At 35.2% G+C, this 27,614-nt stretch overlaps 1 protein-coding gene across 1 annotated transcript in view; it reads right to left on the reverse strand.

Moving 5' to 3' along the window:
* Window positions 1–1,906: 1,906 nt before the first annotated feature.
* The window catches only part of LOC136030174 (NFX1-type zinc finger-containing protein 1-like), a gene marked incomplete in the record, with an annotated part of 141,530 nt that continues 115,822 nt past the window's right edge, over window positions 1,907–27,614 (reverse strand). The window contains 4 exon segments of the mRNA XM_065708912.1: window positions 1,907–6,704; window positions 7,722–8,121; window positions 15,300–15,430; window positions 21,670–21,938. Coding sequence (XP_065564984.1) covers window positions 6,361–6,704; window positions 7,722–8,121; window positions 15,300–15,430; window positions 21,670–21,938 — 1,144 coding nt within the window.

Genomic DNA, 27,614 nt, shown 5'->3' on the forward strand with positions numbered 1-27,614 from the left:
GCGACTGTTTCGCTCAAAAGTCAACTCAACAACAACGACAATGATTCTAAATGAATCTCAGATGGAATCAATAACATGGTCTTGATTGCTCAGCAAGATAAAATTAGAAAATCCTAAGTGGTGAGGAAATCCTTGAGAATATCGGTGTCAGTGGTTGCAATATCTAAGGTAAACTCATGCGCGATATAATCTCTGCTATGTACTTAGGGACATCAATCATTTCTGTTGGTTTTTATATTACTTTCACTATTTTCTCATAATCTAGTAATCCGCCATGATATTAGCCCAAAAAGTGAGAGAAAAAAATGAAGTGAAAGTCGAGATGGTTTCGTGAATTCACGAAGCTTACTTAAATGATCTAGATAAAATGAAAAGATGCAGATCATAGATTCCACGACAGAGAATCTTACTAAGCCCATGAATACAAAAACAAATATTATTGAATCAACAACTCAGGGATTAACAGATGTTTCGTCCGGTATCAACGTAAAGGGCCAAGGCTTTATCACAGGGATCAAATGAAAAATAGAGCCATTTTCTACTAAATTCCGAGCATGGTTGTGTAAATTTCTTTGGAACCGAGGTTTATACCCCTTCTCTCTAAACTGAGTTGTATTAATGTTTCCTTTTTTTCCACCAATTTTCTAGCATCTCACTTGGCGTAATGACTATCGAGATTTTTGAAATTCGTTCTTTTCAAAAAGGCTTTTATTAGCAGGGATGTTGGGAAACGAAGCTTTCGATACTAAAGTAGGTCATCTTATAGTTTTTGTTTTTTCAATCAGGTTTAAAATAAATTCCTTGCAAAACGATGGCAACGGATTTACTACTGTCCAGATGCTTACACAAGCACTTCTTATGCCAATATGTGTCATTTACGACATTTACGAGCGATTTTTGGGTTTTCAGCGACCAGAGTTCCCGGACTTTACAATTTCTTCCAATAAACTATTAAACTTTATCCGTATCCCTTGTATTGATCGTAGAAGAGCCAAAAATTGATAGTAAATATACTGGAAAATATGGCAAAGAACTTCTACTTGATCTAGGCATCAGCCGCAATCTTGAGTCGCATATCTTTTAATGCATTTGCATATTTTAGAGAAAAATTTACCAGATGAACCTTTTCTAAAATTCATAGATGTTAGAAGTTAGTTTCTGTTTTTCGGTCGTCTTTCGTTCTTATTCTGACACATGGTTACCGATTTGACTGTACATATGGTAGGGTTATTTCACTTTTCCGCTCGTTGAATTATTCGGCCATGTAAAGACAAACAACTTAAAAATGACAAAAGGTCTATTCCTCCGATGTCACAGCTCTCCTTTAGACGTTTAAAATCAGATATCGTCTTCTTTGCTCATAGCTCATGCGTCATGGCTGTTGAAATATTTTTGCACGAGCTGTTGAAGAATATATCTGTTTTAGAATTCTAAAATTTCACTAGAGGGTGATCAGAAATTGGAAGTTTCAGAAAAAAATAGTTTCATTTGCAAAGATATTTCCTGCCTTCTAGTTGCAAAGGCTAGCCCTGACATTTCGTTTAATACTGTTAATTACTCTTTCTAGTAAATTTTGCATTTCTGTTATTGTCGTTTATCCTTAATACATACAACGTACCCTCTGTATTGGCAGTTAAGCTATTGCTACATCTATTATGCATTTTTTTTGTGTTAAAGAAAAAAACACAGCTGTGTTAGCCGAGAACATTTCTTGAATATTTATCCAAAGGTTCCGTCTTAGGATTTGGGAACTCCATAAAAACAGATTGGAAATGGAATTTCGAAATTATTCGAATGTTAACCTCTTCTTACTATAAACACGAAGAATAAAACCTGAATAACACTTAAAAATTAGTGCAAATGGCAAGAGGAACCAGTTCACATAGCCTACTTTGGTTGCAAAAACTTGCTTCAAATAAATGTTTATTCCGTCAAATAACATACAAAGAGAATACAAATACAGTACGTGAAACCCCATTGATTATAATAGACTAAACAATAATATATCACACCAGCTGCTGTACAAAGCCTTTTCAATTGGTTAACCAACATTTTTTTTTACTGCGATACATCATACCGACACCAAGTTAGTGCTGAAAACTTTAAATAATCCAATAAAACAATATCTATCACGATTGTTGCGCTTTGCCTTATCTGCCGCAGAACGAGAAAAAAGGGTTTATCTTCGACTTGTTCTGTTTGAATGCGCTTCCATATTTTGTTGTCCCATAACTTTTAGAAGACAAGAAAGACAAAAATACTTTGGAGTTTACGAAAACAAGATTATGCTATTGAAGTATTTAATTGCACATGTTATTTAAGGCACAATGGTAAGTAATGTAGAAGATGGGCTAAAATAAAACAACGAATTTCCTTTTTCGTCGAAGATTGTAAAAAAAACAAAAACAAAAAAAAGAACAATTTCAGTTTCAATGCGACCCATACTTGAATAAGCTCTGACTAGATGGAAATGCATGGAACTGCATTGACAACATATGTTAGAGCAGAAAAGTGTAGCATAGACTCGTAAAACAATTTTTTAACAGAAGGTACGTTCTGTATATTATTTCTCAACTACGTCTAAAAAAATTTATGACAGGCTATTACAACTACAAAATCGTCGCAGCGTCAAGCAACTAAAGCCGTACGAGGATTAGCTTCAACGGCTTAAACTTATTGAAAGTTTAAGCCTTGACTACGTCTAACGAAATCTCGAAAAAACAAAACAAAAACAACTAAACTTGGTGAACATAACTGTCGACTAAATTAATGATGCAAAACGCAAGTAACTTAGGGTTAAATATACTTGATTTGCAATATAATTACAAGTTTTTCTCAGTCCAATTTTTATTCAAACAAGGTTCATCAAGGTGGAATATCGAAATGATACAGTAATTTTCTTTAGTTCTATTCCTTTTTAGGCTAAACAAACAGAAAAAATAGCTGAGCCACGAGCTTTGATATCAATTGAAGCCACTAAGCTCCAAATCACTCACTTACCTTTGAAAAGAGAGACATATTCTAGAAATTCAGATAAAGAGTCTTTTAGGTCTTTTCATTACTAGATTTTAGAAGGAGTTTTAAGCGCTAGCTAAACACACAAACAACAAGCTCCTTGTGCCCTATGGACCTAGCGGTGATGCTCATACGAGGACGCATCAACTGACTCTTAAATTTTTTCATTATTTTTTTTTCATCATTAAAGCATAAACTAATTTGCTCCTTATTACCAAGGGCTTTACTGAAGAATTGTAAATTAGTAATCAATTGCCAAGTTGATGAGATATGCATTAAAACAACAAAGAAAATTAGAAAAATAAGAAGTCCCAAAGAAAATTACTGACCAAAAAGTTCCAAATTTGCTAAATTATGTTGAATTTCGTATTAAAAATTTGCTGAATTGTGCTTTAATATGGATCGCAGGTGAAAACAGTAGACTACTTAGATTCCAAAAGTTTTTTCTTCATTATGGGTTAAAATTCCTTTGATTTAGGAAATTTCACAAAGAACCTACATGATGCAAATTATATCTAGCACCTAGCAATACTAAATGAAAATTTGAAAATGGAATCTTTCTGGCTTCTGATAAGCTGAATTTTTTTTAATTAAACCGCAAATGAAAACAAGCTAGTACTTCATTCTTTTAGGAAAACAGTTTATGTATTTAGAGAAATGTTTAGTTTTATTATATAGTTCTATCTATTACTCATACACAGGGCAATGCATCTGGATATACTTAAATTTGCTTTCAAAATATTTTCAGTGCTTAACCTAACCTAATAAACCTGACAAACCAAAACAAGTTAACGAGATCACAAGTTAATATCATCACATTTTTTTATAATTTGATCACATAGTGGAATTTTTTGTAAGGAATCCAGAATTTCCAACATATCACTAATTTTCATCACCTTTAGATTCTAAAATGAAACGAAAAAATATATTTGACTCGTTTACTTTCTCAGAAGAAAATTCTAGCCTAATACCTATGCCAGTGTACGAGCTGATCAGGTCCTGATAATCCACTGAATCACAAGAAATTTACCCTACAAAAAAGCCTATTAGATACATATAGACTACTGTCACCAAGTCCACAATTTAGACTGCTTGTTTGCACCAATCATAGGTTCATTTTGCTCCATTAAGGGTAAAAGTTTAATCCAGTCATGAATTCATGGCTTTTACAGACAATTAACAATGTAGGTACAATTAAGGTAACGCATTTATATGATGCCTCGCAACGACGAAAAAGGTTAACCAATTTTAGACTTTGTACAAAATGGCATCCCACAACATGTAAAATAATTAACACAAGGCCTCTCGCTTTCATAAATTTAAGGCCTTTGATATATCACAATCTAGATTAATATGAAATGGCTAAGGAACGATATAAATCAAGTAGAAGGTTAACCAATTTTAGACTTTGTACAAAATGGCATCCCACAACATGTAAAATAATTAACACAAGGCCTCTCGCTTTCATAAAATTTAAGGCCTTTGATATATGACAATCTAGATTAATAGGAAATGGCTAAGGAACGATATGAATCAAGCGGAAATTTCTTGTTTACATAGTTAAAAAAATTCCTCATGACACAAGGGAACCTAGGCAGATATTATATTTGAGCAATTGGTTATAGAACACCCAAAAGTGTATCTGTTGTTAAGGTCTTTTTTTATTATTATTGGCAAAGCTTTTCAATTTGTATATTTTCACAGCAGTACATAAACAATTAGTTTTGGAATTTTAAGAAGTTAGTACCATTGAGAGGAGAGACGGTGGAATTAAAAATAATAAAGTTAAAGAAATGGCTAAACAATTACCCCCAATGTTTTTATTAGCACTACTTAAAACGGTTAACCGGAGGTCATTTCTTCACCAAGCAATATGTATTTCTTGTCAAATGTAACATCGGAATTTTTTATATTTGCTCACTAACTGTAAATTTTCTTCACTCCCTTTTCTACTTTTAGTTTTAGCCAATATAACCTTAGAGAACTTAATTACAAAAACTACGGAATCTTTTTTTGCATCTTTAATGAAAATCACCTCACTTTGATATCACCGGTTACAATGCCCGCAATGGCCTCTTACACACATTTCCCTTTATTTCACAAGTCAAAGGTCGCTTCTTTATGTATCTTCTCCCTTTTTGCAATTTCTATGCGTGAGTTCTGATCTACAGAAAAGATGGGAGTAATCTTTTTTATAGCAAGACGAAACCAAAAAAGAAGTGAAGGCTAAACAATGGAGTTTGAACTGTTCATATTGAATTATTCTTACTCTGTCATGGGGCTTAATAATAGAATAATAATTAACTAGGAGAAATTTGGTATGGTTACTCAAAAGACTTCGTGTAATCTTTGCTGGCATATTTGCGGTCGGATCGGACTTAATAAAAAAGTGCAGTAAAACCCGTAAACAAAAATTTGTTTTTAAGAAAGAGACAACTATAAACAAATAATTTTCTTTAGAATAGGTTTTTATTCACCCTCCCTGTTTGAGCAGCGTCCAGACATTAGATTCTATCTTAGATTGAGTCCCAGTTTCTTCTTCCTTCAAATCGATACAATCTTTGCTCATTGAAATAGCCAATAAATTTGAATAAAGCTAACATCTGAAATCGACAAATATTCCCTACATTTTTACTCAATGATTACTCAATGTCAGGAAATTTATGCTATAAAATGTTGAACATTAACACTCTGTCGCAAATGAGATAGTATTAGCGTAAAATGGATTGAAAAGACGACAAATTTTCATTGAAAATACAATCAAAGAAACTGAAATATAATCAAAATGTAGATTTCTGCGATATTTTGAAGCTTAAAAGTTTTAAAAATTTTGCTGTTCGAGTGGCACAAAGCTTAATAATGTTGAAACTAGTTGAGCTAAAAATTTCCTTGAACTATCCCAAATTGAGAGGATTAATTATAACCAACACAAACTCTGGTATAGAACTGTCTGTCTCATGGACCTACCATTACCCTTGAGTCGTGTCTTTGTCACCCCCAAGTAATTCATGCTATTGTCCCATTCGGATCACAGGACTCATAGAAAATTTTTGATCCTTTTCCAATAGTTCTGGCCTGTGGAAATATTCGGAAAATGAATGTTTGCATTCAGGTCTGGGCAAAAATGTGAGCACAAAAAGAAAAGTAAGACGACCCGAATTTCATTTATAGCTTTCTAATCTTTTCTAAATCCTGGTTTTGTAACTTAACATCTTTTGAATAACTACATACAAAAAAGGAACAAGTACACTCTCCCTACAGCTACCCTTTATACTAGATTTATTTAATATCAAAATATTTGCGCCAGTTTCCAGACAAAAAATGTGACAATACCGGTAGTAAAAACTATCGTCTCTGAAATCTAGAATAGGGCCAAGCGGAAGAGGTTGCACCGTCCATTTCTGATGCAAAATCATTGTCATCTCTTATAAAGTGATTTCTTCCTCCAATTGGAGCCCCACATTCATTACAAAAGGATTCTTGCATTGCACCCCCGCATTCTGTGATGCAATATATATGACCATTAGGACACTTAAACCAGTGGCCTTGTTTCATTCCCATTGCGGTGACTATCATCTTTCGTTCTCGGTCAGATATTCCAAGACCTACATTTGATGCAGTTAATTTCAGCAAACCTTCAATCTTGCTCTTAGTAGCAGTTAGTTCATCCAAGGAGAGTTTATTGACACCTAAAAGATAAATATGACCAGGCTAAAAACAGGGAGATACAAAAAAGAAGATAGAAAAGGAAGACTATGGAAAGAGACAATACCTAAATCCTAGACAATTTTCCACAAACTATACGAAAGTTACACTATTTCCAAATATTTCAGGAATCCTTTTTCACATCTTTTCGAAATACTTTTGTAATCTAGTCTTTTAAGGGGTTCAAGCGAATTTTGCCACATTAAAAAAATTGGTATAAAGAAATAGCCGCCGTAGGGTCGCTGTGCAAAATTCAGGATTCATTTTAAATGCAGTTGCAAAACCAGTCCGTCAAAAAGTGTTATAAATTTACCCAAACTTTACAATAATCTCAGATAGATGGCTTATCTTATTTAATTGATTAGGTACATCCCATAATTTAAGAACATTGAACTTGATTATGTCATAAATGTTATTCGAAGAAAAGGCTTTCGTAATCTGAAAAGGCATTAACAACACACAGTTCCTTATGAGCCTAATCCAGGTTCACAGACTACTTAACAGTAAATCTTACTTTACAGAAAGATTTAACACCGAGTTCAAAATACTGGATAAGGAGGGAGAGGGGAGTAGTTTCCACTTCCAGATCTCTTTGAGGGCATCCCTCTCTAATGAAAGCTTTGGCGAAAAAAAAAAATCTAGAATTTACAAAAATCAAGATTCCAGGACAAAAACAAAACATAAAACCACACACCCTCAGATAAAAAACAAGAGGAGAAGATGTCAAGCCAATTTAAACTGCACGAGAAAATGAAAAAAAAAACAACAATAGAAACACGTCTTCCGCTTACTTAATTACAATGCCAGACAAAAACAAGTCTTTATCACGGTCGACCCCCCTTCATGGAGTTTTTTGGGTTCTCCTGACCTCTCCCACATATTCTATGCCATATATTTTAATATTCGAAGCCACTCTTTCTATAATTTATTATAGGTCAGATAAGAGAATACCAAAAACAAGTTGAAAAAAGTACACAATACAAAAGCAAGTCAACACCCACCATTTAGAAGAAGCTCCACAGAATCCACCGAAAAAGCGAAATCGTTATTCAGTGTTGCATATTTGCGCAGAGGTAGCAGAGATAAATTTTCAGAGATTTTAACCAGCTCTCGAAGCCAAGATGAACTGCTCTCCTCTTCATACAACCGTTTATACATAGGAGCACTTTGAACGAACCACAAACATTTTTGGAGGTCTAATCTTTCAATTTCACAAAGAAAATCGTCCAATTCTTCTTGCGAAAACTTGCGTCGTCTCATACAGTTTCGGGAGAGAAAATCGAGCCGAGCGAAGAGAAATATTTTTCGAAATCTTGGTTTAGAAGATCCAGTGACAGCTACAGAAGTTGCGCTCAAATCGTTTGCGATTCGAACAAGTTGTCCAATAATCTTCACTTGAATCTATAGAGAAACATAAATATGACAAGGAAATCAACTTAAATTCTCTTTTTTTAAGAACATTGATAAATTTCTACTCCACATACAGAGCATGAATTTATGCACATCTATTATTCGTAATCAACTTATTTCAAATACAGGAACCTACCCAAGATCAATCCTTCAATCCACCTAAAAAAAAAACAATGGAACGAGCACATAATCAATCTGTGATTGAGAAAAAAGTGTGCCACTGAAACTAACTGATCCTATAAGTTTAATTAAGGTAATTATGAGGCAAAGTTTCATTTGTTTTGTCATAGCCATTTCCCCTTTTTTTAAAGTACCAGAACAACTTTCTCATAATCCAACTGCGCATATCAGTTTTCAGAAAATACATCAGTTCTATAGACTTAAATTCAGGTAATTCAGAAAGTAATAAAAATAGGCTATAATCAAATTTTTGAATGCATTTACAATACTATGAATTAAGCATGAGATATTACACTTTTGGAATATGATGCCAGCCCTACCTTAATTTTGTGCTTCGCAGCCAAAAAATGTATCCCCTTCTAAATAGGGCTTATCAAGAATCTAAAGGCTTTATGTGTCTTAATATTTGAATGAACCTTATCCACAGTGATACAGACTCATAGTCGACAAAAAGTATCAGAGAGCCTACAATCAAAAGATATCACAAACGCTAGTACTACAACATTACCGAAAAGCGTTAAACTAGAAACAGTAATTTTCTCCCTTCTAGATTTCAATAATACTTCTTTGGAATTTTCATTCAAAAAGCCGCTGTTTTTAGTATTTTCATAAAAAAAAACCGTCCTCTCATTAGATTTTGAAAAAATACATTTACCCCCCCCCCTATATTTTTCGTGAATTGGGACCACTCAAATTAATGAATCCATGTCGTATAAGTTTTTGAGCAATTTACATAAACCAAGAATGAAAGGTCTTTAAAATCAATCTTGGTCTATGAATTTGTGAAGAAAAAAAAAATATACTACCGGATCATTTTAGTACAAAATATTTTACCCCTAACTTTTCTATATATATATATATATATATATATATATATATATATATATATATATATATATATATATATATATATATATATATATATATATATATATATATATATATATATATATATATATATATATATATATATATGAGGGTGCTACGCATAGAAACACGCAGGCTAACTGTTTCATATTTTGTCATCATTATTTGATTGTATTAACCTTTAAGTTTAATATGACACCACGTGGTTTTTTCTTCAATAAAACTCATTTCCCGGGGCCTGGAGTAAAACGATTATTTCTTTTATGAGGATGAGATAGTTTTAACCCGAATTGTCCTATTTTCTCCAGTATCATAAAAATTTCTATTTCCCCATTGTTACAGATATGAGAGCAAATACTCAATTTACCCTCTTAAGAACACCTAAGGGGATTTAAATTAACAATTATTAAAATTAAACCTTAATACTTTCCAAAACATATATGCAAGCTGTTGATGCAAGATGAGAAACTACTAAAGTCAAATCCCGAGGAAGCCTGGCGCTACCCTCTGCAACAGAGCTGACACCATCTGCAGGATAAAAATCGACATAGGATTTTTCATTAGTCAGCACCTCGTCTATGCAAGTGTGGGGGGTTGGGTATACATCTACTTTGGACCCCCCTCAGACAGTCACTCTCGACGATCCTTTTTTTATCGTTACCCCACTTTCCATGTCTCCCAATTAACCATACCTTCTAAGCAAACTCATTCATAGCAGGTTTGAAGCTCATTGCGTTGATGCAAGATGAGAAACTACTAAAGTCAAATCCCGAGGAAGCCTGGCGCTACCCTCTGCAACAGAGCTGACACCATCTGCAGGATAAAAATCGCAGAAAGAATCATTATTTTTTTCTTGCTAATAGTGGAAGAAAGATACGGACAAAAATGGTCAAACTTCGGGGAAATTGCAACAGAATTTTTCTTTTTACACGAAAAAGTTAAGAAAAATCAGCTTAATCGCACAAAAGAAATCCCCCCGAATCCCCCTTGCACAAGTACCCCAAATTCGCCCTTGAAGGGGGAAAATCGATTTTTATGTTTATAAGTATTTCGGAGTTTAAATAGTCGTTTCCTATCAAGTCAAGCATGTCGACTCCAAATCTGAATTCAGATTTTCATTTTTCCGTACCCTAATGCCCATTTCCACCCTCAAAGGATGGGGGGGGGGGTAAAACTCGAAATTAAGAGGTTGTTGGACTATTTGGTCGTTTCCTATGAAATCAATGTTGGCAAATCTGAAAATTGAGTTAAAAGCCTAATTTACGTGGTCAAGTACCTCATCTTCCCTAAAACGACTGTGAAAGTTGACACATGAACTAGTTATTTAACCATTTGTCGATTGATTCACCATTTCCTATCAAGCTAGGAATGGCGCCTTAGAATATGAGTCTCGAAAAGTTTTATGTCAAACCAGTATTCCAGACTCCCCCTCCCCCTCCAGTTTGCGATTTCCATTCCTTAGTGCCATTCTTTAGGTAATCTAATCGGTGGAGCCATCTACATAGTAGCCTACTTGCTAGATGAATGCTGTGTTCAAGGCTATATACAAGGTTTGTGCCGTTTTATTTACTTTCGCAAAAAAAAGACAAAAGAATAAGCTGGGATCCGCGAGTGTTGAGTAGAAGTATTTAGTGAGATAGTGTTTAGGATTATGCTTCTGATTTTGGAAAAAAGCAGACAATCAATTCTTCTTTTTAACTTCATTTGTGCAATGTCATCTACTGAGTAACATTCAAGCTGAGTTTGTTTTTCTAGGTGATTGAATTAAAATGGAATAGTTGTGGGGATAAAATTCACAGTTAATTGCAGAACAAGCCAAGACATATAGTCCAATTGAGTGAGAGGCAATTCTGGCATCAATCCCCCCCCCCCTTATTAGGATTGTAGATAGTCATAGAGCTAAAATAGTGAAAGAACCTATGTTTTTCTAAGTGTTTGGTTAAACGGCACGGGTAAAGTGGCGATGGGTTGAATTCTGACTGGATTTTGCCTGGATTGATTGAACAAGCAAGTGGTATGAATTAAGAAATCTCTTTTTCTTCTAGAACTGTCAATGAAAAGAGCATGGTCTGCCCGATATGCCAAAGCAGCATCAAACTTGGTGAAAACACTGCCATATTATCCGGGAAAGGAGCCGATGCCGAGAATAGTGCAAGCAAAGAAAGAGGTAGAAGCATAGCTGTGACGACCGGAAATGAAGTCCACACAACGTGTCGTCGTAACTTCTGTGACAGACGTCATATCGACAGAGAAAACAACGCTCAAGGGAAACTTGAGCAGAAAGAACCGGTTGCAGCTGCCCTGACCAGATCTTCAGCTCCACGCTTTGATTTTTCGCAGAACTGCTTATTCTGTGGTCAAGCAGTACAAGATCACAAGTCGCGAATTCGCTGAAGCTTATGCAGTACGAACTCATAGCTTCGACTACTAGATTAGTGAAATGTGTAAGAGCAGGAATGATCAGTGGGCCATGACAGTGCTTGGTCGGATAAATTTAAAAACTTCTGAAATTCATGCAGAGGATGCCGTTTATCGTCAAATATGCTCAGTGAATTTCAGGACACGAAGAGGTTCAACAGAAATTCTGTGGTCAAGAAGAAGTGAGTGACGTGCCTACACCAAAGAAACGGAAGGGAAAACCGTGCGATAGTGCAAGGAAAGTCGCTCTCGAAGAAATACTTCGGTGCTATGCCAGCAGTGAAGAACCTGTACTTCAACGATCATTTTAAGAAAGATGGCTCATATTCTCTCTGAAACTGACTGATTGTTTGGCCTACAGCTTTCGTCAAGCCAAGGATTTGCTAGTCAGTGAGTATGGCAAAAAAGTGGTTGTGTCCGATTCAAACGGGAAAGAGACACTCGTAACATTTAAAGATATGGGTGACAGGATATTACGAGAATTCCACCAAGAGGTGAAAGCCGATAGTGGAAACGGAGAAAGGGCTCAGCTCATTTAAGTCGTTGGTAGAATAGTAAGAAGTGAAATCAAATCCATTACGACAAGGAAAGATTCCTACGAATTTCTTAACGAAATACCGTCAATAGAGAAGTGTTTGAACTTCGTGCACCCATCTCTTTGTCTACTGCTTTCATCGATAGGGGTTGACACGCTCCGTCTAATATCTTCTATCGGACAGGCTATAATGCAGGCATGCAGACCACGAGGTTTAATGTCTCCTGTACAAACAGGACTGGTTTCACAGCTGCGCAACCAATTTTCATCCCTATTTTTAATTGACACACTGCACAATCTCGGCTTCTGCTCTTCACACTCAGAGGTAAAAAATTTGAGAGATGTGCAGCAGTAATTCAAACGTTGTTGGAAGAGTCCGAAGAGAAAGCACATTTTTTTCAGTATGTAGGAGACAACGTCGATCATGATATTGCTACTATCGACGGCCTGAAACCTTTCATGGAATGGGACTTATTGAAGTGTCTACACCTGAGTTGCCGGCAACGGAACTTTCAGTGCCAAGAAAAGAAGTAAGTGGAGATGAGATGAAGTCAATCGGCACCGTGCCATTCTACACTTACCAAAAACCCGCTAAGTCGCAACCAAGGACTTTTGTTTTCCTGACAAACAGTGGTGACATTCACAAACAGTGGATGACAAAGAATGGGAGGTTGAAATGCTCTGGCGCACCTCTGGCTTTCAAATGCTCATACATGAACTGGTCGGTCTTCATGTGGTCAATACACCAAAAGCAGCCTCATCCGGGAAAGTCGAATATTCGTTTTTTGACAATGGTTAACCACAACCCAGGCGATATCTCCTGTGTTTATTCTACACTTATGCATGCTAACGAGCGCGCTAGTCGAGCTGGAAAAACTCTAGTCATTACCTTTGACCAGCCTCTTTACCGGAAGGCGAAGTGTGTCGTCGATGCAGAGCCTGCTACAAGCTTTTTAAGAAATGCTATAGTTGTCCTAGGTGAATTTCAAACACGCATGAGTTTCCTAGGAGCCACTGGCTTCCTTATGGCTGACTCGGAACTTTTGGGAATACTCAAGTAATCCTTAAGTCAAGTATACGCGCCTAACACTGTGCGTAGTATGTTACAAGGTAAAGCTGTTTCTCGTGCTGTGCGAAGCCACGGTCTGTTGGAGGTAGCCCTTTATGTGAGCCTTTTATCATCAGAACTGGATAGCAGAGCGTTTGATGGCAATGACATGCTACCAGAACACCTTGAAAAGGCAAAACAGACGTACAAGTCGATCCTTGAAGGAGATACCATCGACGAAGCGCAGGTGTTGGAAGCAGCAGAGCTTATTTATGAAATAGTTCAAAGTGCAAGAGAACGATTATTAGAGTCCAAAACTGCCCGTCTTTGGTTTCAGTATCTGGACCTACTCAGAATCCTGAGAGCTGAACGGAGTGGCAATCTTGAGCTTTATCTACAGTCGTTGTTGGAAATGCTTCCTTACTTCACTGCTTCCGGCCACAATCTTTACACGAAGTCTACTTGGATGTTCGCGCAGTCGATATTTCAGTTGAGGAAAGACAACCCAGAGCAATACAGAACATTACAGGAGTACCTGTTCATTCGAAGAACTGACAACTACTGGGCGGCACTGTCTCCTGATTTGGTGACCGAACAGACGTTAATGAGTAGTATGAAAACGAGTGGCGATGACGAGAGGTAGAGGCATGAGTGAATTGCAGCGGACAATTTGGACATCTGCTATGCCTACTTTGGTTCTCGTTAGCGAACGCATGAAGAACCTGACTGACCTTTCGGAGTTGACTATTGAAAATCACGCATAAGTAATATATTCGAGGAGAGCTAGAGATCTGGCAGACATCGAAAAGATAGTTCGAGTCCATAAGTCCATAAGTAGCCTGCAGAAAAGGATAGCTTAACATGATAATATCCTTTTTGGCTTCTTGTAGTTGTTTCTAATGCTAAAACTTCCAAATTTTTGCTTATGACTGTTAGATACAATACTGTTATTACTATAACTGCCACTGTTGCCGGCATATTCATTACAGTTATTACAACTCGGGTTTTGATTGTGTCAACAGAGAAGAAAAAAAAAATAACGGAAAAGAAGTATTACAAAGAAAAGTAGAGCCATTCTAAAACTTAAGACGAGCAGAAATGAAGCCCTACATTTAATGAGAATCCTAAGGACCAGAAATTACTATCAATTAATAAATGAAACCAAATACGAAAAAAAATTAAAAATAAATATTCAAATCAAACATAAAGATAACAGACGCTAAAATAGATGAATAGGTAAATCCTAAAACAAGTAGAAATTAAAAAAAAATTGTGAAATCAAATTTGAAATAATTAGAAACCACTACAATCAGGAGTGGTGATATCGAACCTTCTAAAGCTGTTGCGTCATTTGCAGTTTTTTGAAAATTCTATATACGTTGAACAGCGGGGTTTAATTTGTAAATTTATCACAATAGCCAAGACTGCTTAAATAAACTAATGAAACCACTTTGAATGTTTACTATATAATGATTTTAATTCCTGGAAATCTGAGCAATTCCGAATTTTTACTTTATGAGAATTTTTTTTATTTCCAAGCTTATGCTCATAAAAGAAAATGTTTAAAACATATTGGGTTTTCAGTGAAGTGAACGTGCGGCAACAGTCTTTAGATGATTTAAAGTGGATGATCAGCAGACTATTTATAGTGAAACTCCTATTTGTAGTAATTTCTAAAAAGCGTAGATGTAAGATGGAGAATAGCCGTGACACAGGGTGTTTTTCCTTCAGTTGCGATGGAGTTTAGAAGAATAAGAACATAATAATCAGATCTAAGATTAGGAATCTAGAAGTCACTGTAACTTGAAATGTTTGGCATGGTCCTGCACCTATGGTCTATTAAAAGTTTAGGAGGTTTTAGGCGTTTTCTTTAAGAAGGGGCGGGGGGAAGAGACACAAATCATAGAAGGAAAGTATAAAAAATTACATAAAAGATTTAAAAATCTTAACATTTGATAAAAAGAGCACAAACCCCAATATCCTAAACTAATAAACAAGATCTTAGTAAGAACCTAAACAAGATCCTAACCCTAAAGAAGAAAAAAAACACACAGGGAGAGGGACCATCCACTTCATGAAGCAGGGGACTAGAACAACCAAATTAACATTTTTAAACCCAACCTTTGCTAGCTCCAGGTCATCCTTGTTAACACCACCTCCAAAAGGAAACCTTTTTCTCCTTGCAGCAGTACTTCGAAAGTGTTGTACTCGCTCACGTAAACCTTGAACAGCCTCAGTTAAAATGTCAGAGTCTGAAAGCAAATTGAATAACAATCAAACAATAGCCTAACTTTCTTCTGTGGATAGCATTCTTTGTAATCTCATTTTAAACTTCTTGGCATTTATCAAAATCTGGAATTAAAATGAATCATTTTAATACACAAGGAACATTTCCCCATAAGTTATATCCTCTTTGCTTGAAATTCTCCTGTTAATATGTTGTTAATTCTCCTGTTAGTATGTCCATGTTGAAGTATTTTTGCTGTAAATTTACTGGTTGAATAAATTGATTGATTGATTGAATACAAAATCAAAAACAAAAAAGACTGACTTAACCTTAATAACTGACTTCATGTTCCCATGGAAGACAGTTATTTATGATACTTGCTTCCTTTAGTACTCAGTGCAAGGTATACGGGCATCAATTAAGGCATGATTAGACTCAAAACCTCCAGTTTGTTTCTCCATTTTTCAGAGAATGTCTTGGAGAAGGCATGGTAACATTGAAATAATGGTAGAAATTACTATGTCGTTAGCGGCTAAATACAAAGAATAAACAGTTTTGGTACAGAACACACATCAAGTCCTATTTCCAATAAGCTTCTTCAAAATTCCAGAGGCTGATTTTTCTAATTATTGATCAAACGTTTTGTTGTATAGAGTGCATAAGAATCTAAGCCTAGAACTAAAACGACGGATGAGCCAGGAAGGATATTTTTTTTTTGAATCTTGACAATGCCATATCCATCAGACGGAATTGTGAGAGATCTCAACCATACCAGATAAAGAGTAAAAGCTTGTGTCTTAGCACTGGCTTTTGGATATTTGGACACCCTCCACCACCTAAGAGTAGGGATGGGTATTAAATTCTTGTCATCCGGCGATCTACTTTAAGAGGTAGATATGTCTCAACCAAACTTGGTAGGAGGCAAGAGCCAGTGTTCTGAGAAGACATAGATTCTTTGAATTTCTTTCATTAGATATACTAGAGGAGGGTATCAGATATCATCCAACTTTAACAGCAAGTAATTTAGTGTCTTGGCCTATGTCTTTGATAGGTCCATACCAAATTCGACCTGCGGGAGGGAGGGGCTTTAATTCATTTCATCACGTCACTAACCAGAATATGCGTGTCCGAGCTCAATCAAAACCATTTCTGGAGGCAAAAGCTAGCATTCTGTTTATGCCGTTTTATTCCTAGGAGGGAAGAGCTACTGCTCTGTTTGTGTATTTTTGGTCTCTGCCAAACCTTTGGCCATTTCGAATCTCTTTTGGGAGGGGAAGGTATGGAACAGTCCTAAATAAGCAAGGCGGAAACTATGGATCTACTTTATTTTTTTCAAAAAATAAACCCAATTACGTTTGCCTTTTTTGACAGTAAAATAGCTCTAAAAGCTGAAATTCAAAGATTTCCAAAAGTGACGACAAAGAATTTTGCTCAGGCTTTGTGATATTTAAGCTAAAGTTAGCGTCCTAGCTGTGCCTTTTGTGTGTCCAAAGAGAATCCAGCCTCAGTTGAAGAATTCTTCTGACGAAGTAGAAGGAATCCATTCAACAGACTCGTTCAATAGTTACATATATGGTTTTGGATGGTTGTGGTCGCTGGTATCCCCGTGCAGCAAATGCTACTGTCTTGTCATCCTGATACATCAGACAAAATTATTAGATATCAATTGAATTAGACAGGGATTAGCAGCGAGGGTAGTACTTATAGGAAGTACCATTCCAACAACTTAGCTCATATATTTCATATGTATAATTTATAATTACCTTCGTGTGTCACCACAAAAGGAAAAGAAAAGACTGATATGTACTGAGATCCGTAAACCGAAGATTTTAGAGTTAAGAGAAAGAGTCAGAGAAGAATAAAGTTAAGAATGTAGAGTTAAGAATAGAGTTAAGAGAAAGAGTCAAACTTTAGCGTAAAGAGCGGAGCGTTGAGACGGAAAAGCCCCTTTCAGATACGGAGTAATTTCTGTTCATTTTAAGTTTTAATGTTGCTCCTTACTTTCATTTAAAAAAAAAACTTGTTTTTTTTTTAATTTCTAGTCTAGAGCAGCTTTCAACTAAACTTTCATCTTTTAAGGATGGTCCATAACTGGAAGGAATAGTTTAGAGCAATATCACATGTGACCAAAATAGAAACTTTCTGGATACTGAGATCCGAAAAATACACTTCAATGTTTCACTCTTATCATGGCTTTGTACAAAACAACTTATCTTTTGAAATGTCTAATTTCCCGGCAAACACGAAACGAAAATTTCCCGGTAAGACACAGTCAAATATTCTGCACCGAAATCGTGACTCATGGGTCAAAAGAGCTGCAAGATTTCACGGGACAGACGAGAATGGATAATTTCCAGATTTTTGACAAAGTTAAACATATCACATGGACACATTCTGATTTTTTTTTATTGTCTTCAATACTGTCTTTATTTCTTGAATACACTTTCGACCGCTCATCTAAAACGTTTATAGTATTATAAATCTGTGTCGCAATATTGGTCTTGGGATAACAGCAATTTTTGAATAATTGAACGAACTGGTAGGAAGGTGATTCCGAGTCGGAATCTTGTCAGAGACTGTACAATGGACTAAAATAAGGTGAAGATGAAAGGTTCTAAAATATACACGTTTTTTTCAACTGACCAAATTCGTAATATGTAAGTAAAGGAGCATTAAAAAAAATGAAATTAAGTGAAAATTCAAGGACAGTTTTGGGGAGAATCAGAACTCTGCTAACAGAATAATAAAATAAATTTCTACAAAATAAAGAGAAGATTATAAGTAACCCTTGAATCCAGTGAATTTGTTGTCCTTTTCGTTTTCCACTCTTTGAAATTTTGTATCTTACAAAAAGACATAACATAAAATACAAAATAGCATGCAAAATCATGCTACTACAACATATTGTTTGAGCTGAATTGTTATTTTCTATGTCAGATAAGAAAAGGTTCAGTGATGAGGCCTAACGAACAGATTTTAACAATAAAAATTTTAAAAATGTCAAAGATTTTAAAAATGTTAAAATAAGTTGTTTTCTTCATAATGTGTCTGTATCAGGTAGTAGTAAGATGGCAAGACAGATGGGACTGTTTCTTCGAATTTTGTATCGGATATACGAATATACGACTATTAGTTTAAAAAAACAAGACAATCTGAAGTTCAGTATACTTCATACCGTCCAATTACCGTAGTTGAGTTCCTCAACAAGCTCTTGAAGTTCTCTATTTACAGAAGAACTGAAGATGTATCTAATACTTCTCCGCATCATTCGGCTTCTAATGAGGACCAGGTGTGACGGTTCCTTAGCCGTCTTTGTCATGTTTTGACCACCACACAGTCTGTTTTGATTGCATCATAATATGTCATTCGTTTTCCTTGGAAACTAAATATGAGATTAAGCAGCTGACCGAAGCCGCCTCCACGCAAGGATATGCTCCCGATTCCACACACTTTATTATTCCAGTCAAGAAAGGATTCAGTCAATCTCCTCGCTTCACCTTTTCAGTAGCTGTGTATTCGATGTACAAGATCCATATCAATCATAGCTGACTGTCCTCGCTTAGCCTATTCTTGTTATTTTGGGCGGTTCTATTCAAGGTAAGATTGAACAACAATTCGACTCCTCAAAACTGGATATTGTTCTTTTCAATTCTGAAGATGCTACTTGTGCCCCTGCTATAATCATTGGTTCAATCTATATCCAGCCAGTTGATCACCTTATTTATCTAGCTTTAACAGGCTTACATAATGGTGTTTCTAGCATACTTTGTGCCATGCCTTTCTAGGCACTCTCCAAACCAAAGATTGCAGTCGCTATATGGTTAGTTAAACATAATCGAAAAAATCGATCAAATTCCAGGATGAATGAATTTATCCGCTCAAATAGTAACTAATGAATTCGTTTGTTTGTATCAATTTTTTCTGCTCTGTTTGTTAGTTTTGTTTTAAGTAATTTGGGTTTTTGTTGCTATTTCTTTATAGACTCCGTCTTAATCCGTTTTATGTTACTGGATTCCTCAATAAACAAACACGTAAAATAAACATACCACATTTCATAACAAAGACCTGACTGTGTATCTTCGGAGCAAAGCTGTTTCTACAGTTCTATCAGGTTAAAACATAAACTTTTTTATCTTAAATAACTTTATGTCACTCCTCAAAGCACATCTTTCTCTTTGACTCTTTCTCTTAACTTTATTTTTAAAACAGTAAGAAACTTTAGCGTAAAGAGCGGGGCGTTGAGGAGGAAAAGCCCCTTTCATATAGGGAGTAATTTCGTTTTAAGTTTTAATGTTGCTCCTTACTTTCATTTAAAAACTTGTTTTTTATTTAATTTCTGGACGTTTTGAATTAATGCATGTTTTGATCCTGGCTCTCCGCACATAGATAATTAAAACGAAATTTGCATATTAATTAATTGCAATTAATCGGAAGATTTTGAGAAAAAAGGAGTGAGGGAGGAGGCCTAGTTGCCCTCCAAGTTTTTGATTACTTGAAAAAGCAACTAGAACTTTCGGTAAAAAATATACGTAACTTACGAATTAACTTACGTAAAGAACTTCTATATTCGTATGTTTTTATTGCGTATATGAGTGGGTTCAACCCTCGTCAATATCTTGCTCTTTACACTAAAGCTTAGATTTTGTCCCAATTCCTTAAGAATGACCTCTAAATCACAAAGGCCGTATAATAAATAGTTGAATTTACTAAAAATACTTTAGCGTAAAGAGTGAGGTAAACCCCTCATATGCGTAATAATTTTTGTTCGTTTTAAATTTTAATGCTGCTCCTTACTTTCAGTAGAAAAAACTTTTCATATTTATTTTTTCATTGTTTGTTCAAATAATGCTAGAAAATCCTGCGCCCCCTTCATTGAAATTCTCTTCACCCATGAGAAGTTTCTCCATGGAAATATCCTCCCACGCAACCCCTCTCAAATCTCCCCCCTAAATAAGAAAAATCCCCCTGAAAATGTCTGTACACTTCCCAGTAACCATTACTATATGTAAACACAGGTCAAAGTTTGTAACTTGCAGCCCCTCCCATGGGGACTGCGGGGGAGTAAGTCGTCCCTAAAGACATAGTTATTAGGTTTTTCGACTATGGTGAATAAAATGGTTATCTCAGAATTTGGATCCTGTGACTTTTGGGAAAAAAGAGCGTGGGAGGGGGCCTAGGTGCCCTTCAATTTTTTGGTCACTTAAAAAGGGCACTAGAACTTATAATTTACGTTAAAATGAGCCCTCTCGCGACATTTTAGGACCACTCAGTCAATGCGATAACCCTGGGAAAAAAACAGCAACAAAAAAACAAACAAAAAACCAAATAAACACCCATCCGTGATCTGTCTTCTTGCAAAAAATGCGAAATTTCACATTTTTGTAGATAGGAGCTTGAAAGTTCTAAAAATAGGTTCTCTGATACACTGAATCTGATGGTGTGATTTTTGTTAAGATTGTATGACTTTTAGGGGGTGTTTCCCCCTTTTTTCTAAAATGAGGCAAATTGTCTCAGGCTCGTAACTTTTGATGGGTATAACTGATCTTGATGAAACTTATATATTTAAAATCAGCATTAAAATGCGATTCTTTTGATGTAGCTATTGGTATCAAAATTCCGTTTTTATAGTTTTGGTTACTATTGAGACGTGTCGCTCTTTACTACAGTTCGTTACCACGAACTGTTTGATACGTTAATGAAAGTATAGTCGTTTCATTTTTCACATTAAGTGGTGTAAGGGAGAAAGGTACTCATGAGTCAGTACAAGAAAAAAGGTAAATGATGTAACTTTTCTTTTTACGATTTCCTCCCTGGGATGGATCGGAAAGAGGAGGGACAGGGGAGGGTAGATATTTCCCATTCACATTATAACGTAAGTCAGTGCAAAGGTGTTTCTTTTGCAATTCCTTTAGAGTTTGGTCCAATTTCTTATATTGTATTATTCTAAGTTCCATCAACCCCAAGCAACTAAAAGGAGAATAGGCTCCTTGCAAGAGCATAGCCAACACCTTATTTAAATTTCTAGTTTGCCAGTTTCTTAAAGCATGAGAAATGCAAGACTTGAGCACAACAAACAAAAATTGTCATTTTAGCCATTATTATTGAAAACATAATTTTGCTATAAGCTAACAGATATATTCATAACTATTTAGTGAAACTGAGAGTTTCTGAACATGCCTTGAAGTTTCACTTTTACAAAAAAAATCTGGCACTAATTAAGTTCTAGTTAAGTTAAGATTCTAATTAAGTAGGAAAAAGTCTTACTGTAAGCACGAAAGGAGGCCAAGCTGACTTTTTCCAATAAATCTGTAATATGAGTCTCCACATCTCTGCTCGAGTAATACAGAGCTTTGACCGCTTCTACTTCACGGTAGCTTTGTCTAATTATGTTTCCAAACCGACCAGTACATGAAGTAATGGGTGTATTACATCGTGGGCATCGACGAAGCCCAACCTCATGTTTATTTTGGGTCATCCAATAATCTATACCCTCTAGCTCAATCGCATGGTTACAATCAGGAAGGAAAATAAACCTAAAAAATGGAAATGTGTTTACACAAGATTCAGCCTCAATAGGTGCAGTACTTATTAAGCTACTTTTTTATATTTTATGAAAAACCTTTGGAAAAACCTTATGGAAATCCTAGGCTTTCCTAAAAAGTGAAAAGAAGCTGCACCTTCAAATTAAATTTAAAAATCTACAGAAATTACACGAAGCGTTGCGGCATCGTAGCTATCAAGCCCTTTATTTTGTAAGATAGTTCAGCTAGGTCTCTTCTTCTAACATATGTAGCATATTCAAAGGTATCAGTGTCTTTCAATGCATCCGTGCATTATTTGAAGGTATCCTGAAGCACTTTCAATGCTGCCTGCCTCATTAGATATGTATTTTACCTGGTATGTCCATCAGACATGTATGAAGGAATTTATCTTAGGGAGCACAAACATGTTTGGGTAGTAAGAGGCAAAAAACAAACGAAAACAAAAAAACAACAAAAAATACGCTATTATACTAAAACTAGAAAAAAATCATTGGAAATAGCAGTATGTTACAGACTTAAAACGGATTCAAGGCACCCATTAGATTTGGGTACAGGTACATATAGTTTGAATTTAATTTACAAGTTTCCTATAAGGCTCAGGATTTTATTTATGTTCCGCACGTTTTCATTACTAACAATTATAATTTTAACTATTGTTTATTAACCTAAATTGAATTAGTATACTAACTACGAATCTACTTCAAATAATGCTTCTGTTCGGTTTATGAATAACGTAACAAGGTTCATGAAATACTACCGAGAATACCAGTAATACCTCGAGAAAAAACCAATAAGATATGTCATTTTTTAAAATTAAATGTTACAGTGCGATTTGAAATTCAATCTAAAAAAAAATATTTGGATAACAAAACTAAAAATACAAGTTTTTTATGGTCTACAGAATTTACGAAAATCCAAAAATCAACACCAAATAGGGCAAAATAAAATCAATAGTCGATGCGTTTGGTTAATTTTATCACATCGACCGGGTAATAGACATCGCAAACCCATTTGCTATATTCTATGCTCATTTCAAAACACTCGTAAGCTTTTGGTTAATTCAAGGGCGGATCAAGGATTTTCTTTAGGGGGGGGGGCATATTAGGTTGATTCTATAAACTTACGAACAAACAAATACCCGCAATTTAAAGGGAACCTAAAATTATGTATCGTAGGTAGGTAGTGGAAATGGTCGTAACTTTAATCTAAAATCTGGTGAGGGTTAAAGTTCTAAGAAATCTGTTGAAATTAATAAGGTATAAAAATGTTGATACAAAAAATAGTGTTATAAAAACCACTTCGCCTAGAAAAAAATAAAAAGCTGTTCACCATCTATGAAAATATGATATTTAGTATTTTCTGCATAATTTTTTGCCTTTGCGCTTCTGACCGCTATAGCAAGTAAGTTAATCTTTATTGAAAAAAAAATTCTTGAACCATCTTTTGGGGTTATAGACTCTTTGTGACAAATTTGTACAGGTCAGACCATTTAGCATGTCGTCTAGCTATGTGGCATCCCTTAGTAACAATGATAGTAATGAAGAGTAGGAAATGAGGATAAAGATACTACTTGTATATTCGTAAACATGTATTAGACATTAAATACTAGTTCTTTTAGGGGTGTAACAAGGAAAAACACAACAAAGAGATAGAAAGACATTTAAAACAAGAGTTTAAGAATAGGCATTAAAGCATTAGCTAATCACTGTTTCCTTTTAAATTAGTCTTTTGATAAACAGTGTCAACTTTGACGAAAACTAAAAAATCTACAAATCAAAATTTCACTTTTCATAACAATGTAGCGTAGACCTATCCCTCCAGTCTTTAAAGTTCAGTATATTTTCCTAGTTACAGGAATTCACAATTTTATAAGAAAAAGTCAATTTCTGTATTTCCACTCCCACCATATCTATTTATTACACGGTTGATGTCTACCTCAATATTTCGGTGAACGTTTATAATGGCCAATCCTATCAGTATACAGTCCTGTCAGTTTAGAGCTCTTCATTAGTATTTCTCTTCTATTAATCCTAAAATTTTTGAATAAAGACCAAAATCTTCAGGTATATATGAACTCTAATAAAGATGCATGTAGATATGTGCTTCAAATACTAAAAATGAGTCGAACTACTCCTTAAAAACCAAATAATTATGTGTTTATTATTTTTGTACTTGATAGATATAGATTGGTGATTTAAATCGAGGACTTGCAACAGGATCCGGTCGGGATTTAAACCAAGAGCTCTGAGACACGAGGTCCTTCTAAATATCAAATTTCATTAAGATCCGATGACCGGTTCGCAAGTTAAAAATACCTCATTTTTTCTAATTTTCCCGAATTAACCGTCCTTCCCCACCCCCGGTGATTTAAATTCTCACGGTTTCAAGATGCGCTAGATTTCTAGTTAATGTTTTTTAATCTTGATATATTCGGAAATTCAATTCAAAGTTTAAATCTAGACATGTCTGTTGAGCAAAAAAAAAAAAAAATTGATTTATAAACAACTAATCATGGAAATATGACTGGAATGTACATATCAAAATAAATATAAATATCCTCAGAAATATATATATAGAAATTTAGACAATTTTATGGACAGATATATGCAATCCCAATACAAAAACATAACTATATTTTGTGATTGGTTTGTATTGAGAAGGTGAGAAATTCTGAAGTAATATTGTAGTTGCATTCCGTTTCTGTGGCAAACTCAAGTTGTGTAAATTTCCATTTTTTATCGACATTTTATTAGTAAATGTTTGATAAAATCGATCATTATTTGAGTGTGTCCACCTTTAAGTTTAATATGACGCCACGTGGTATTTTCTTCAATCAAACTCATTTTCCGGGGCTTGGAGAAAACGGTTAGTTCTTTTATAAGGATAAGATAGTTTTAACTCGAATTGTCCTATTTTTCTCCAGTATTATAAAAATTCCTATTTACCCATTGTTACAGATATGAGAGCAAATACTCAATTTACCCTCTTACAAACACCTAAAGGGATTCAAATTAACAATTACTAAAAGTAAACCTTAGTACTTTCTAAAACATTGACATAGGATTTTCCATTATTCAGCACCTCGTCTATACAAGGGTGGGGGGTTGGGTATGCATCTAATTTGGACCCCGCCTCAGACAATCACTCTTGACAATCCTTTTTTTAGCGATCCCCACTTTCCGCATCTCCCAATTAACCATACTTTCCAAGAAAACTCATTCGTAGCAGGTTTGAAGCTCCTTGCGTTGATGCAAGATGAGAAACTACTAAAGTCAAATCTCGAGGAAGCCTGGCGCTACCCTCTGCAACAGAGCTGACACCACCTGCCGGGTAAAATCGGCAGGAAGAATCATTAATTTTTTTTCTTGCCAAAGAGCGTACTTAGGTACGGGAAGTTGAGATTTTCCAAATGTGTTTTTCGTTCTCTTTACAACTCGTTGTTATTCGAATCCCTTACCAAGCAGAGATATTTCTACTGGCAGTGGAAGCTAGAACATATATAAAGCCACTGGCATGAAAAGTACATTATCCAGTTGAGGCATTTTGTTAATAAGACCTTTGTCATACAATTGGTGAAACAAAAAGCACTAGAAATGGCTCTTTGCAGGCTCATAACTAGAGCAGGCCTCGCCTGCCCCCAAATCATGTTTTTTTAACCCCTGGACATATCTTACAAAAACTATTTAAAAAGTTTCTCTAACAGAAGTAAAAAGCAGAGTTGAAACTTAAAACAAAACAAAAACTAACGCTTCGCAGATACTCGCCAATACCTGTAAAATTTTACTAACTAAAGCTTTATTGAAAACACAAAACCGAACCCTAAAAAACAGGATGTTCTATTTGGAGCAGAGAAGTCCATAAGTAGCCTACAGAAAATAAATACGTTAACTAATTTGTAAGTCTCTCAATAGTCTTTCACCGACCCTGATATCAATGACTTTAATATACAATTTCAATTCTCTACAAACTCAAGCAAGCTCAATTTTCTGTAAAACCCTTGTTTATAGACCTCTAATATATTGGGAATATTACGAGTCAGTTTATTTGAGCTAGTTGGCAAAACATATCTTGTGTAAGTTACGAAACAATAATTATTGTTCGTTTTAAGGTTCAACGTTGCTATTTACTTCCGTAGGAAAAAACTCGTTTTTTTATGATTAATTTTTGCTCGTTATTATTAGTTTTAATCGTGCACAATAAACCTTACAAAAAAATCTTTTGTTTTAAATTAGGCGATGAAACTAAAGAGGTCAATAGAATTTTTGTTAAAATAAGACATTAAATATAGGTTGTACTTACTATCTTCCTTAAGGGAAGATCGAAATGGGACTAGATTAACTATTAGACGAAAACGAGTTGCTTCAATATTAGCTAACAAAAGAAGATTATTTTGCAACAGAATAATTAACTTAGTTTCAAAATCTTTATAATTTTTCCTCAGTTGCTTCGATGTTCTCATTGAAGTAACTCTAATAGCTTCTTTTCCCTACGTGGACTAGTTGCGACAATTGTTTTTATTAATATTGGTGGTGGTCTTATGTGTCTTTAGTTTGTGCTGAGGACGCCTAGTTTACATACAGGCGAAATATCCGCGTTGTTTTAGTCTTTCATCTTTTCTCTCTACTGGCCGCAGTCTCGTTTTATGTCTTTTCATTGAGTTTTGCCTCTCTCTGTTCTTTTTTTATCTTCCTTAAACTTTCCTACAAGATATATGTAAGTTTGTCACACAACTAAAGCGTCCAGAGGGTATGTCGTCGCCTGAATATTTGAGAATTTGCCCATAAAAAGACTAAATTATTTTTATGAAAATGAAAATAAATAAATGATACTTTTTTCAAATGGCAGTTTCTTTTAAAACCCGTGTTTTAAGCTTTTGCTTACTAAGGGGTCAATATCTTCATCATCAAGAACCGATATTTTGAAGCACAAAATGCCAGAAAAACCCACTTTGTTGTGGTTATTCGAAAACGGAGGGCGAAGAATGGGAAGTGGGCTCAAAACCTCTTGTTTCGTGCTTTACACAATGAAAAACAGATTGGCTATCTGTGAACTTCCATCACCTGGCATTTTAACCCTTTTTAGCCGAACATTGATGATTTGTGGCACGAAATGGCAGAGAAAGCCAACTTGCTCAGGCACAATTTCTTTTTATTACTAAATAGGTCAGCATCTGCTGAAGTTTTGTCAAAAACCTTGTGAATCACTGCGGCATTCATATCATTATCAGCTTAAAACTTATGAGCCATCACAGAACTCACAGGAGCATCCACATCATACTTTACAGCAGTTTTCCAAGATTTGGGGCACGAAACCTATTAGAATTTGTTTTCCACGGAAAGAATTTGTTGGTTTGTAGCATGAAAAGGCCACTTAGTTTCCGTTTGGCAAGATGGGGACTCAAAACCTCCAGTTTAGGTTTATAGACAATGAAAAATCAATTTTTTGTCTTGGAATTTACATTTTTTGGCATTTTAATTCTCGTTGGGCAATAATTGAGGCTTTTCGAACGTTAAAAATCAGCTGTTCATCTTGGAATTTCCTTTTTCTGGCATTTTGACCCTCTTTAGGACAGAGTTGATACTTCGTGGCACAATATTGAGAGGAAACACCAGTTTACTGGGGTTTGTCAAGATAGGGAGGAGGGGGCTACAATCTTCCTGTTTGTGG

The sequence above is a fragment of the Artemia franciscana genome, chromosome 8 (genome assembly GCF_032884065.1).
Source record: "Artemia franciscana chromosome 8, ASM3288406v1, whole genome shotgun sequence".
NCBI lineage: Eukaryota > Metazoa > Arthropoda > Branchiopoda > Anostraca > Artemiidae > Artemia > Artemia franciscana.